Source organism: Lampetra planeri, chromosome 19 (genome assembly GCF_965212315.1).
Source record: "Lampetra planeri chromosome 19, kcLamPlan1.2.h2, whole genome shotgun sequence".
NCBI classification, from domain to species: Eukaryota; Metazoa; Chordata; class Hyperoartia; order Petromyzontiformes; family Petromyzontidae; genus Lampetra; species Lampetra planeri.
The window spans coordinates 11,922,142-11,937,681 of record NC_136125.1 but is presented as its reverse complement, the minus strand read 5'-3'; the positions used below and the strand labels follow the sequence as shown (position 1 = coordinate 11,937,681).

The 15,540-nt window shown below is 41.3% G+C and overlaps 1 protein-coding gene across 1 annotated transcript in view; it reads left to right on the top strand.

Annotated features, from left to right (window-relative positions):
• Window positions 1-1,510: 1,510 nt before the first annotated feature.
• The window catches only part of BLTP1 (bridge-like lipid transfer protein family member 1), a 128,374-nt gene continuing 114,344 nt past the window's right edge, over window positions 1,511-15,540 (top strand). The window contains exons 1-5 of the mRNA XM_078603032.1: window positions 1,511-2,004; window positions 4,963-5,097; window positions 9,979-10,095; window positions 12,049-12,127; window positions 12,807-12,871. Of these exons, the coding sequence (XP_078459158.1) occupies window positions 4,983-5,097; window positions 9,979-10,095; window positions 12,049-12,127; window positions 12,807-12,871 (376 nt within the window). The 5' untranslated portion in view covers window positions 1,511-2,004; window positions 4,963-4,982. The remainder of the gene's footprint in view (window positions 2,005-4,962; window positions 5,098-9,978; window positions 10,096-12,048; window positions 12,128-12,806; window positions 12,872-15,540) is intronic.

Here is a 15,540-nt window from a genome sequence, read left to right as displayed (position 1 = left end):
CGGTCAATGCATCGCGCACTTTCAGATACACTCCTGCGGCCGTCTGGAACGCTCTTCCTTCCAATATTATGAAGCCACTGAAGCTATGCACTTTTAAACCTAGATTGAAAACTAATTTCTTGAGAGCTGATTTTGGTGTTAAGTTTTGTTGTGCTTCCCCGCACCTCTGATTAGCATGGTTGGCTAAGTACGATGCAACATACATAAAAGTACGGTTAAATAACCATCATGACTGACGTGACATTGAGAAGATTGCATCCAAATGGCTGTACAGGATTTCGCATTATTATTTGTGTGTACTGTATTTTTCTGGACGGTACTATAGTATTTTTAGTTCTAGAATTAAAATCTTATGACAAATTTCAGAACATCAATGGTAGTATGTTGATGAAAGCCATCATCTGTTAATAAATAACAATATTGTATGAGTTGAGAAATATCGGCTTCTGTCTCGTTTGCTGTCGTATCAAAACATTCGCCTGAAGGAACCCGTTCGGCCCAATAGAATAGAACGGAATCCCCAAATAACGATTCTATACGTCCGGTGTGATCGTAGGAATTGATGTTTAAAAATATATATGTCTCAATCGACTAATCCAGGGGTCGACAATTTGCGGCTCCGTAAGGATTGCAGCTGCGGCTCTTGACATTCGAATATAACAGCTCTTGTGAGAATAGGGTTTCCCCTTTTTTCTGGCAACAAAACAGGTGTTAAGATGTTCAAACACCAAACTGAAACCTTTCACAAGGAATCATGTCTGCATTAACCACAATACATTCTGACCACAAGTATTGTGGTTAATGCAGACATGATTCCTTGTAAAAGGTTTCAGTTTGGTGTTTCAACATCTTAACACCTGTTTTGTTGCCAGAAAAAAGGGAAAAACCTATTGTCATATTTGGGTACTGGCAAAGGAGGTCCCATGATATAATGGCTCTTCTTGTTATTTTGGTTGCAGACCCCTGACCAAGGAAGTACAGTATACCATGGGAGTCCAGTTCACGATGAGAGTTAATTTTACCATTGGAGTCCAGTTCACCATGGAAGTGAATTTAACCATGGGAGTCCAGTTCACCATGGAAGTGAATTTTACCATGGGAGTCCAGTTCACCATGGAAGTGAATTTTACCATGGGAGTCCAGTTCACCATGGAAGTGAATTTTACCATGGAAGTACAGTTCACCATGGAAGTTAAGTTCACCATGGGAGTCCAGTTCACCCTGGAAGTCAATTTTACCATGATAGTCCAGTTCACCATGGTCATGTGGCTCGCCAGGGCTGTTTAGTGACAGTATTTATTGAGGACCACCACCAACAGCAACCACCGTCTCGCCTTGACACCCATTGCGGCTCCTGAAATAGTTTTTTATTCTCCTCTCACTACCGAATTACGACAAAAGCCGTCTCCTTGCTGTGTGGGTGACCGACTCGCGGGCTAATCGACGTTTCGCAACCGCCCAAAGGTCGCAACTCAAGATCGTAAATGTTGTGGCTTTGCTCTCCAGCACACAACCAGTGTCGCTGTACTAGTAACGAATTGGCAACGTTCTGTTTACGTGACGGACCTTACGAATTGGCTGTGTCGGGTGGTGGTGGCGGGTTTAACGAGAGACATATTTTTACGCGATATAACCCCAACAAACAACCCCACGGTGTGTTACGAGCCGCTCAATGTTTACCAAAATAATCGCCAAACCCCGTCAGCCACCGCGTTAGTTTCCCTACAACGCACAAGCGGCGCTCTTCATTTCCTCGCCCTCGATTGGCTTGCGCGTCGTTAAACGGGTCCGCTGTGGCCAATCGCGGCGCGCGACCGCCCCGGCGCTGCCTGTGCGTGGGAGCAAATCGAATGAGCCTTGACGGGGATCGTGTAGACGGGGTAAGGGAACTCCGAAGACCCGCTCGGCTCGAGTCGCCCCCGCTCCAAGGCGCCTTTACACCATGGAAGCCGCCGCGTCTAATCGCGCATAGACCCTACGGACGTCCCCAGAGTTACTGCCGAGGTAAGAGGGTGTTCAATCGGGCGACCGGGTTGGCGGGTGAGTTTGGGGCCTACACCGCTGTGGGCTAGCCGGCCTCTACCGGGCACGGCGCGTCCTCCCCGGTAGGGCGGCCGGGGCGGCCTGGGGTAGGGGGGTCACTCAACTACCTCCACTGTGGCTTTACAGTCGTTAAATCTGGTCTTTTTGTTTATTTTGTTTGATTATTGAGTTGTTATCGCGTTGCTGCGTGCTGTACAGGAGATTGTGTGTGTCTGTGGTGTAGCGAATGACAGAGGCACGCCCGAGTAGGTGGAACTTGGAAATCCTCTGCTTGCGTTTTCGGTACAGTGATATAATTTATGAATGTAATAATGTTTATGAATTAAATATTCAGTAGCGCTCGATGTTATTTTGACAACAAGGTTCTGGATTTACACGTTTGCCGTATTATTTTGTAAGGCGTTTCCCGCATATTTAGTTTGTGCAACTTACAGCCCCAGGTACTGCCGCATGCACTGTTACATAATGACGTGCGGTGTTTTTGCTTGTCAAACAATTACCTTTTCGCCGTAGCTGCGTGTGTAGAGTTTCTTTTTCTGGGCAGTCGGCCACTGTGATTGTCGAAACTCGACAGGGTGCATCCGGATGACCGACCGTTCGCAGAGGGCAGCAATTGTGATTGACAGAATCTGACACTTTGTCGAGGAGTTAAATGCCCCTGAAGGAGTTTCTACGTCAAAACAAACATTTTAGATGCTCCGCTCGCTTGGTCTTCAACAACAATTCTTGGACTCGTGATCACAACTGCCTGCTCCGGTTCGTCTGAAGTGGGGCTCGTACACAGCACCTCGGGCATTATTTGTGCCAACATCTCGTGCGAAAAAGAGGAACATCGCTTTTTGATGATGATGATGATGATGTCAAATTAGAGCACTGCACTGTATTGTCTTGGCAAAAGAAAAGTGCCTCTGATTTGTTTTAAAGCCAGTGTTGCTCATGATGCCCGGTACTGTAAATATGACACGTAATTTATGGTGTATGTCTGTCACTTAAGTTATTGAAAAGGCTCGTGAATGCAGAAATCCAGTTTACAATGGGGGAAAGATGTGGTTACCTTCCTGGTACGAGTGAGCATAGGGGGAAAATGGTAATTGTTTCACAACAATAACTACATACTCTTTGGTTCTTTCGGTAAAGTCACGTAGGTAGAAAATAAAATAAATCACAACGTTTCGGGCACAACACAAGCGTCCATCATCAGGTGGGATGATGGATTCCTGCAGTCACGAAAGTTTCAAATCAATAACTGCAATAAACCAGCTTAAATATACGCTGTCAAGCTTGGCGGTGTTCATTGGTACGCTGTCTTTCCGACAGACCTGTTCTTCACCTGAGGACGGCTGCTTGTGTTGTGGCCGAAACGTGAGAATTTTTATTTTATTATGTTTTATTTTTATTATTTTATTATTTTCCTTCTACGTGACTTTACCGAAAGAACCAAGAAGATGAATCCCTGCAGTCACGAAAGCTTTAAATCGAAATCAATAACAAATAACATCTTTTTTTGTATGACCCGTGATGACAATTTGACGACGATGGAGAGGTGGTGGTGAGGAATTCAGGAGGATGACTCCTCGGCAGAGACAGGTGTTTGATAACAACCTACATCTTAGCACTCTGGGGAGCACCTACCGCAACACTTTCCCTGCTATGCATTCGCGTCCTTTTCATGGACCTCACAGTCGACTTGTTTAATGCAAAATGTATAAACGCGTCGACTGTACATGTAAAAAATGGAAATGCACAAAGCGAGTACAGAGTGGAATTACTGCGAGACTGAGGACTAGCGGGCAGCTGCATATTCTAGATTTGAAGCTTTTGTGACTGCAAGAATTCATACTCTTTGGTTTTTTCGGTAAAGTCACGTAGGTAAAATAAATAAAAACAATTTAATTTAATTTGGGCAGCTGAATCTTCGCAGTTTCAAATTAAAAATTCTGCGCGCACCTCCCCTGTGTCGGTGGCCCGTGGTCTCTACGTACACGAATATTGGAGTCTGCTGGGTCGCGAATAGAGGATCGGTATATTTAGTCTCTCGCGAAACTCTCAAATCCAAAACTCGCGCATAGTGAGGGTTTACTGTATTCACCTAATTTACAAGTATAGCTAGTTATGACAATGAACAACTTTTTTGTTAACACTTTTGGTCATATTTTTACAATTATCACTCAAAATCAGATGTCATTCTTGCTTAACAAAAGCCATTGAACCACAATGTTGGTATCGATCGCAATTGATGGGCAAAACTGTCAATGGCACTTGAAGCCAAGAGAGACGACATGCTTGGAGGTATGATTTGGTGAATGTATTGGCATCGTGAGGATTGGTTCAACAGAGAATAGCTGCTGCTGGTGATGGAGATATTCGATCAATGTGGGTTCCTCTTTTTCACTTTCATATTCACTCAGCAGCACCGAGGTAATGAGTATACCGTGCCATTTTTGTCATAAATTAGCTCTTACTTGCATGGGTACCAGTTGATATTCAAAATGCTGATGGCAGTTGTAACTTAGAGGCCAGACACGTGTACTGTACTCATTAAATTAATGTAGTGGCATCAGCTTGAGGATTCCTTCATCCAGCAGTGAGCCATGAATGGTTGCTGCTGCTGCTACTGATTGTTATGATTGGGCATCTAACATATATCTGTTGCATTTTGCTGCTATACATTTGAGCATGATAAGCCACTTCATCGAGCTATTATTTGTGGTCTGAAAGAACAGCTAAGAGCTCAGTGGGCCTTACCCGGTAAGAGAAAAACTAGTTTAGTTTTAATATAATGATATTTTTTACCTTTTCTATACTTTGCACTTCTATTGTTTGTTGTTGTATTGTTTGTTGTTGTAATGTTCTGACTTTATAGCTCATGGGATTCCTCCAGTGTAAATAAATATTTTGATTCTGTATTTTTTTTTGCAGGACTGAGGCCGTGATTGACCATGACGTCTTTTGCTGTGGACGTGCCGTACAAAAATGACACCATCGTACCCAGCATTGGCGAGCTGGACGACTATCTTACAGAGCACAACTCCAATGTCGGCTGGCTGCTTGCTGGTAAGAGCCGCGTACTTCCCCACCTAAGGGGGCACTACTGGAGACATTTGAACCAAATCCACCGGGGTCCTCTGTCAAGCTTCAATCGGAGTGGGCCCAGTGATCTATCTCAGATATATTTTAACAAAAATAGAAAAATTATTCTTGCCATGTTTGTATGGCTGGCAGAAATAGAACAAAATAATTGTATTCAACTCGGTAACCTGCAACCGGCGTGAGGAATTTAATTTATTTCGCTGCTGTGCATTTTTCCCATGTGAAGTACAGTGTATATACTATACACGCTTTGAGATATACTTATAAGTGTGTTTTGCAAAGCTTGTGTGGCCATTGCCCATGGGAGAGATGATAACATTGATCCCAACATATTTTAGATTTGTGATGATATGGCCTTGGAAAAGGAGTCCTTTAGAGACATCTTGCTGTTCGATTGTCATGAATGTGTTGACCTTCCACGTATTCAGTTGGCTTTTCTCCGCCACTACACCGTATAAATATGTGCAATTATGTTCATTGTGCATATGCAGTGCTTTTGGTTTATATATATATATAGCGCTAAGGCATGGGCAAAAAGGGCTTTTTATGAATTCTGCATTTGAAGTTAAAGGCTACGCTGCAGGTCTTTGGTTCGCATGTGTGCTGCCACCGGTCATGTAAGCAGTGTGCATCCAAATGATGGAAGCATTGATGCGGCGCATTGAATTAAGCCACCGTTATGTGCCGCATCGCGTTTGGTTTATCGGCCTGATATTGCGAAGAGAGAATTTCAGTGATTGCTGATCACTGTCGGGTTTGATCCGTTGGCTGTCTGTGATGTGAACACTTTATAAAAGCCTGCACAGTTTCATATTTGCTAAAATTTGTTTTGTGTTCAGAAACAAATGTTTACTGCAAATCATTTTTCTCTGACAATTTAGTCTTAGGTGTCTGCTTATGATTGCTTTCTATCTAATTTGTACCACCTAGGGATTGAACGTTTCACTCCGCCTGTATGGAGATTGAACCACTTGGGGGCTGAACTTTTCACCTGTGTGTATTAGTTTACACAGGCACTTTAGTGCCATTATCTGATAAAACAAAATGACAATCATTACATTATTTGTAGCCAGTATTCAGTTCCTATAACACAATTCTACTTATAAGTTAGGGCCAAAAACGTTAGGGACGGAAAGCAAGGGTTTAATACCACCTGTTGTAGATTAAATAACTAATTGAAATTGTAATTGTAATCAGTAATATGAAAGTATCCTTTTAAATATTGGTAATATGCAAAGAGAGCTGAGTAGTGGTGCAGTGGTGAGCGCACTGCGAGATTAATTCGGTGACCTGAGTTTTATTACGAGCCACGGTTAACATTGTCGGTGAATGATTTCTGAATACATTTTGGTTCCGCTATTTCACCAATCCTCTCTGATCAGCTTGGCAAGTGACTTTACCGAAAGAACCAAAGAGTATGGATTCCTGAAGTCACGAAAGCTTTAAATCAATATTGATTATTATATAAGATACTAAAGCATTCTATGATTATTTAAAAGCGCGACACAACTGCGACAGTGGTAGCTAACAAGCAGCCTGTTGTCTTGCTCCCAGACACCCGCGCGTTCCAGGTTTAATGGCTGTGTTGGCTCTGGGTTAGATGTGAGGCGTTATCTCCCATTTGTTTCCAGTTACTGCATCCCTCTCCCCAACGGGATGCGCACACACACGCACACACACGCTTGTGTTTGTATGTGCCCAAAATTGGTTTTAACTGGCAAATGGATGCAGTAATAAAAAATACTAATAATTTGCTCATGTTTTTGTGATGCAACTATGCTGATGGGTATATGAGATTTCATGACGAAAGAATATTTCTGAGAAGTCGGTTACCATAGAAGAGTTAGTTTTGCATTGTGGTTATGACATCTATTTTTTTTTAAAATAATACATTTTATTTACACTCACTTGTTGCCATTAAGAATGGGCGCATCTCATTCTTTCTTTGAGCCTGATATCCGTCTCGAATGCCATCCTGATGCGCAGTCACATCATTCCATCTCCACCTAATTTTAATAGACACTTAAAGTCCGATGTCCTTTCCCTGGCTTTCACGTGACACTGAGTTTGGCTGCAAGCCTCAGAGCCACGGTCATTTATGTCCATTAAATATTGTGTGCTTTATAAATTGTATTATTATAATTATTGGTGAAATGCTGCAATGAATTCACACTGTTTTGCTTCTAAAAACTGACTAACATTATTAAGAAACAGTGTGTTGTCAAATATGTTTATTTAACTTATTTGACTGCACACTTCATGAATATATCCATTTAAAATTACTATTAAATTGACTTAATATTGCTGTACGTCACGCTACTACTGCCTTTATGAAATTACTCTTACACAATGTCACACTCCCATAGCTTCTAAAGAGATAAATTTCCATTTTGTAAGCTTCGTAAATGCTGTGACCAAACAGGTTGCGATGCAATAGAGTATAAAAGGCATAGCTAGCGGTCTTAGCAATAATAGCCAAGCTTTGGCACGCAGTCAAGCAATGCCTTGCACAGATCTTGGCTGACCTCCGAAATGTATAATTGCATTGTTGAGAGTGAAATTTGAACTTATAATCAGCTACTGAAGATGGATTTGACACTCATAAGTATAAGTACATAATGTTCTCCACGCTGATGGCATTGTACATTTTTATGTACCAGGGATTACCTAATCCTGTGTTGAATCGGACGACTAACAGATATATTTTTACAGTATGTGCATTTATTTGTTTTGAGGAATTACAAAGAAGATTGTCAGTCATTCAAAGCCTCCGTGTGATCTTCTCACTCTGACCTCCAGCTGATGCCCGGCTGATGAACACAACCCACGCATCCGGTGTTGTTACGTGACTAGCACGTGAGACACACGAAATAAAATTTGCTTTACATCATAGCTGTGGTCTCATGAGATCTTGGAAGCTAAGCAGGCTTGAGCTGGTTTCTTATTGGGTCGGCAACTACTGCCTGAAACAGTTGTTGTAGGCTGCTGTGGGGAAAACGTTGTTAATAGAGGGCAGTGCAGCAAATACCAGTCATGTACTGTGTACTATGTTCTAACGTCTGTACTCCCCGCTTTCACTAAGCTGCACTGACCAGCGTGGTGAAGTACGGTTAGTAAACCCCATGACTAGTATGGCATGGAGGGGTCTTCAGCCAGAAGTAGATTGACAATAGGGCTGGACATGTATTTGACAACTTGCAGCTCAGCACACGGCAGATGCCTGCGCAGCGTGACTCACGACCTCCTCTCGATACCAAGATCCAGGATGGTCATGTCTATGCGCTGCTTCTCGGTGGCAGCCCCAACAGTCTGGAACGCAATCCCTCTGCACATTCGCAGCATCACCTCAATCGCCTCCTTCTGGAGAGACTTAAAAACTCACCTCTATAACCACGTGCTTTCGAGCGACCCTGAGCTTGGCTCCGCACCTCTCAGTTGCGGCCGTTACGTCCGCAAATTTGCGCGCGTTATAAATTGCATTATTATTATTAAAATCATGATGATTCTCATCATTGCTAGCCTGGAATCACGAGTAAATTACAATTCCGAGTGGGATCATGGGATTTAGTGGACTTTTGGAATTGTCAGGGATCTGAGCTCTGCTTAACGTGGCATGGCATTAATGGGTATTTTACCGTGTAATTCCTCAGCTTTCTAAGAATCCCATTCCCCTCAATGACTGTTCCGCGACTGTTCTTTTTGTCGTCAGAATCCCATTGAAGTAAATGGAGATTTTAACCACGGAGGAATAACGATTGCTGCAGGAGTCTTCCGCAGTGGTATTTCGCCGTTTGGACGCGATTCCTGCAGGAATTTCCTAGCACTCGACTGTACAACATTTTGCTCACTGCAATATGTTGGGCCATTATGAAGTGCAATTGATAAATTGCGTCATTACCTGTGGAAAGATTTGTGCACAAACAGCGTCGCGCTTAATAATATTTAGCCACCGGTGGCGGAGGTCTGGTTTATTACCGTCGGATGTGTTCCGAGGTCAAGTCGGATGGTGACTTTTAACAGTACCAATCATGGCGCTTCATGAGAGAGGATTTGCTCATTCTCTTGTGGTACATGATGAAGTTTAAGTTAAAATGTGTACAGTGTGAGAGATATAATGCATGACTTGTTATAAAGCTACCATTATATGCACGTACTGTGATTACAAAATAAATAGTTCACCTAATGCAGCATTCCATGGCAAATTCATTCAACGTGTGCACCAAATGTAAATGTCATAATGCTTGTATTGCAAGGGTGGGATTTTGCATAAATTTGTCGGAGCCTCATTAACAGTAGATACATTTATTATAGTATTCCTGTATAGGATTTTGCTTTTAGCACATAATCCAACCCCCCATTTATTTAAACGTGTTGATTTTTTCAGTGGAACAGTAATCGGTAATTAATCACCATTGGAACCTCCTTTGCCAGTAGCAAAATATGATATTTTTTTTTTACCCTTTTATCTGGCAACAATGTTTGCATTGACCACAATACCTGCGGTTGGAATGCAAACAAGGTGTAAATGCTTACCCCGAGCTCTTATACTTTGATGGTGTATTGTCTTTTGGTGTCTTTTGGCGTCATCTGGTCCAACGCAATGTGAGACTAGGCTCTAAGAAAAGCTGTCTCGGGTGTGGACCAATCAACTTCAAGGACAGTGCATACATTATCAGAGTTGTGTTTTTTGTTTGCATTATGACTGCAGGTATTGTGGTCAATGCAAACATGACTCCTTGTAAAAAAAAAGTGTCAGTTTTGTTGTCAGATACAAGGGTAAAAAACCAATGATCATTATCGGTAATTAATCGTGTGTGTGTTTGTCTTTCCCCTGTGTGCTGCCAGCAACGATCCTGTCATGCGGATGGATCATCTACTTGACCTACTATAACTCGCGTAATATGGGCTTTGTCCTCACCATCTTGTTAAACCGCTTTTATAAATATGGACACATCCACTTTGGTGAGTAACATGCTCAATGGCAAAATAATTCCGCGGTGTATGTGTGCGTGTTTTACTCGTGTTATAAAAAAAATCTACAATATTTATTCTCTTGAAATACAATTATAGATTCATTCTTTGATTGTTTTTACTTTGGTGTACTTAGATTATGTTATAAATATATTATATTGTGTGTTGAGGTGGTACAGATGAGATCCCAGGTAAAGAGAGTTGATGCTCACGGTCCAGTCACCAATGACTATTGAAAAACGTATGTTACGTTTGGTTTGTCACTTAATGTCAGCATGATTTTTCAAATGTAACAAGGAACAAACTCTTCTGAAATTGTATTTACGAAACAAATTATGCAATTGGAACTAATTCTTCTGACTTAATGTTGATCAATACCTTCCTTTTCTCGATAGTATTCAGACAAAATGTATTCTGTTCGGCATTATTCCGATCGATGTGCATTTTATGCTGATTTCACATGGGCTCACTGAATTTGTTTCAGGGGAGCGTATGCTTGCCGAGGTGTACACACTTCCCCTAACGCTCAGAAATGTTCGTCTTATTGCTATGCCATGTAAGGCGGATGTTCACTTCCATTCACCTCCAGGTGTTGCTCAATAGAGCTAAGGTCGAAACTAAATTATTTATTTTATGACCTTTGATTCGTGCTCGTTTTTTGGGCTGCAAACCACTTGGCTACACGGAGGCTGCTTCTCGTACTGTTGGGATGAATTTAAATGTTTGTATGTAATTTCAACTGTGACACTTGCACCCAATGTTCCACTTATTTTCTGATAATGCCGGCACATAGAGTGAAAGGACAGTCCCCTTTTCAACTGATTTTTTTTGTTGTTAGCATTTTATCTGTTGGCCTTGGGTTTTGTTCTATTAAAGCTCCATGAAATAATGCAGACAGGCTTGAAAGGTTGCAGATAAATCGGCCACACTCACAACATTTGTCGTAAATGTTTTGTGAAACCATGGAAGATGTGTTTTCAGTTGTTTGTACAACATAACATAACGCCCAGTGGGGGAAACACTCAGTGGGAACCACGATCATTGAATTAAGGGCCCTTCTTGGTGAGTTTTATAAAAATTAATGTTTTTTTTAACAAAACTGTTCACGTCATTGCAGTGTGTACTAATACAATTAAGCATTGTATACCAGACTCTTTGGGTCTTTCGGTAAAGTCACGTAGATAGAAAAAGAGTAAAAAATCACGACGTTTCGGTCGCAATCGTCCTCGGGTGAAAAAAAAAAAGATTTTTTTACTATTTTTCTATCTACGTAACTTTACCCAAAGACCCAAAGAGTATGAATTGCTGCAGTCACGAAAGCTTTAAGTCAAGACTGTTTATCAAGTTGTTTGTTCCCTCTGGCAAGAGGATGGGGTTTTGTTCTACATCTTGTCGTTAATGCTTACCACTCGCCGATTCTAATTCTGTTCCAACCCAAAACAAGTGCCCTTATGGATAAATGCAAATGCGGTCAATGAAATGACCTTTCGGTAAAGTCACGTAGATAGGTTCAAAGAAAATAACAAAAAATAACAAAAACTACGACGTTTTGATCGCAACACAGGCGGTCGACTTCAAGATCGAAACGTCGTAGTTTTTAGTAATTTTTTTATTATTTTGTTATTTGCATTGAACCTATCTACGTGACTTTACCGAAAGATCCAAGAATACGAATTCCTGCAGTCACGAAAGCTTTAAGTCAAGAATGACCTTCGGTTTAACCAACTTCCACTTATATTCATTTGCAAGTTTTTTTGTCCAAGATACCTTCAAAAAATAAATTGCCAGTGGGAACCGTGATCACTGAATTCAGGGACATTCTTATGACTGTTGTAAACACGAATGCATATTTTACAAAAACTAAGTTAACTTAATTGCACTTTGCTGAGAGAATTGAGCGTCGTTTGCCAAGTGGTTTTACGTGTTTCTCCGTCTCCCTTGCAGGCTCTTTCACTTTCTCAGTGTTGTCTGGAAAAGTCATGTTCCGTGATGTTCACTTTGTCAACGAAGACATGTCTATCCGGTGAGTCAATATCAAAGGGACATTTTTAGTAAATTATTTTTAAATTATACTTTTAATATAAATGTGTTTATTCAGTAATATTTTATTATTAAAGGGGTTGTCTGTTACACAATTGCTACTGCTAGGGAACTATTAATATGCCCAGTAAAAAAATTGGTTTTCACAAACCATTAAATAAAGAATGTTCCTCAGTGTAAAGTGCAGTCTCCAACTCTTATTGTCCACCCTTTCTGGCTGTGGCTTCCTTATGTATGGGCTTTATAAAATGGCCTTGGCCCGAAACGTCGCCTATCATATAAATATTTATTATTTTGAGGCCACACCGTGTTATTGAATGATGTGTTGAGTTTTTTGTTGACTGTGCTTGTGCACCTCTGCCAATGCAGCAGCCTCACCAGATAATTAGTTCAATTACACATAGCACATTATACCGATACAATGAATGAGATTTTATTATTTGCTTTACACGTATACTTTCAGTCTTGCTAATTCCTTGAAAAATGTTTCTAACTTTGTGCCAGCATTTAAAAAAAAAAGACTTTAGTATATCAGCCATATCCGTAAGCAATGGGCCCGACCTGCGTCGGCAATAATTATAGAAAAAATTACATTACGCATAAGGATAAAAGTTGTTGCCTTCCATCCATATATATTCAGCGTTTCCTTTTTGTGTACTCAGGATACAGGACGGATTGCTTATCTTCAGATGGTGGCGAATATACAACCCAAAACAAAAGCACAACGGTGAGTAGTACACTTGCTGGCATGAACCCTTGCTGAAATGTCCAAACCTACTGCGCGTGACAAATCCATTGCGAGTGTGTGCACTTGGCTGCACTACTAATGAATAAGCGTCACGCTGTTGTTTGCGCGCATTGTCTGTGCAATTTAGGGTTGTTGATCCATTATCGATTTTTCGGAATCGATTTCAGAAGTTGAAATGAAATTTATAATCGAATCCAGTTCAACTTTAACGATTGAATAGATTGGGCCACGTGGATGATAACGGCTCAGCCCATTCTAAATGGATAGGTCAGCAGTAACCATCATAAGGGACCAAGAGGCGCTTGTGCCAGGCTAGGTGCACCTTGAGGCCACTTGAAGTGTCGAAGGCTTGTTTGCTGGCAAGAGGTCACGGGACAGACCCAGGTTTTTTGGGTTGGTTGAGATGACTGGCAGATGCACCACCTGTGCTCCCCTCTGTGCCAGACACAAGACAAAGATCTCCTGTATAGCCTTAACAGACTTTTGGGGCAAGTGCTGTTAGCAAGCACCTATGAAGGCAGGCGCGGCACACGAGGGGGTGGGTGCCCAGCACCATGCCCAACTGCCTTTATCTCCCAAGTGGTGATATTTACACAACGCACCAGGTCCTCATTTGAGGCTAAGTAGACCTAGGAGAGGCCCAAGACTGGTGAAAATAATCATCACTGGGTTCGTAGCGCAGCGTACTATCACGCAAGGCTGGACTTTTGTTTTTATTGCTAGACATTTCAATTTGTGAGGCAAACTGAAATTGTATGTTTCTAACAATTTTTTTTGTTATTTGAAGATCAGAAAGGGTCAACAAACTAAACAAATTAGCAACCCAAGTGCAATTGTATCTCAGGCAGTTGCAGTGCGTAATTATTGTGACATCGAGTGCCGTGGTGAGCTGATGGCCGCGTTGGGATCATTTCTGAGCCATCGATACAAACAGCAGCACGCTCCGAGCTCTCGTTTCTGTTTACTTCCTGAGCTTGGTCGTCATCCTGCAGCCAGAGGCCGGCAGTAATTGAGTTTGCGTGGCTTAATTTAATCTGTTGTCTTGTCGAGTGGAAACCCAACGGTGCGAGTTGGTTGCGTTCTTTCACCGGTGAGTTATTGCCATCTGGAATCAAGGCACCGTGCTTTCTGACCCCATGCATATTTAGTGATTCTTATTCGAACTTCAACTCAAATGCCACATGAATGCATTACGAATATAAATGTGTAACGCACTATGTGCGTTCAATCTTACGTTCTAGCCTAATTTGCTCAAATATGACAAAATTTACATAAATTCTAGATTTGAAGTTTTCGTGACTGCAAGGATTCATACTCTTTGTTTTTTTCGGTAAGTCATGTAGGTACATTTTTTAAATAAATTAAATCATGACGTTTCTGGCGCAACACAAGGACGCTTGTGTTGAGCCCGAAATGTCGTGATTTAATTTATTTTAATAACATTTATTTTAATTTTTTAAAATAAATTAAATCATGACGTTTTTTTTACCTACGTGACTTTACTGAAAAAAACAAAGAGTATTTACATAAATGTAGTAGCTGCTCGTGTTGCCATATTTTGGAAGTAAAATCTGAATAGTGAAAAAGAGAGAATTGCCCAAGGAAACTAATCTCCAATGGACAATGCTCATCACCATTATCATAGTAAATTCCAGGTGGTGGCTTGTTCTTGCCTCTGTTGCTGTCAACCACATTATATTCCACACCCTGTTTTTTTAATAACATAAGGATTTACATTGGAAAGCTTAATCAAGTAACGATATTGAGAATATGACTGCAAAACACGGAATGTATGCAAATAATCAATGTGTGTGTGTGTGTACATATTTAGGAAGAAGGGCAGAATAAATATGTATAGTGCGTACCCCCCAGCAATTCTATGAATTGTCACTTTTCGGGATCATAATTTGGTTCCAGAATAATTTAATTTCGTCTTCTTCGTCGTGTTCATATTTTACGTCCGCGTCCCTTGTACAGTTGCGTTTGCTCCTTGGCACTTAAAATGTACCGTTGGCGTATCTTTGGTCACGGTCTGTCCACTGCCGGACGATGCCTCCTCGCGCCGGCGCCATCCTGCAGCAGCACCACCGTCTCGCTCACGCTTCTGTGTACTCAGTTCGCTGTCATTCCATCGCCGGGGTTATCCATCAGCCATCGTCCCTCCCAGCGACGTGTCCTGCCTAAGCCCACTCGCCGCTTGTTTTTTTTTTACAGTCGATACGAAGCGTCTGGTTTGTGTTTTGTTCCCTGATCCTCGTATTGCTCTTCGTATTTCTCTGTAATTCCAAGCGTGCGTCTCGCTGTCATGTTTTGTGCACTTTTCAGCCTTGGTTCAGCTTTCTTTGCCATTGTCCACGTTTCTGATCAATGCGTCATAGATCAAAATTGGTAGTATTTAAGCACACTGTCCAATTTTATTTTTGCAGTTGTACCCCCTATTTTGCCTTATTCACTTTCTTTCTTTTTCAAATAATATCGAATATATTTTTTGTTGATGAAATGAATCAATGTAAAGTGTCATATAATTTGCATATCATTTGTACACATTGTAAATAATCAATTCAAACCGCAATTTTGTCAAATTGTAAGAATTTGCTTTAATCAGTGTCTTATGCGCACAGTTAAAACAGAAAACATACTGTATATGC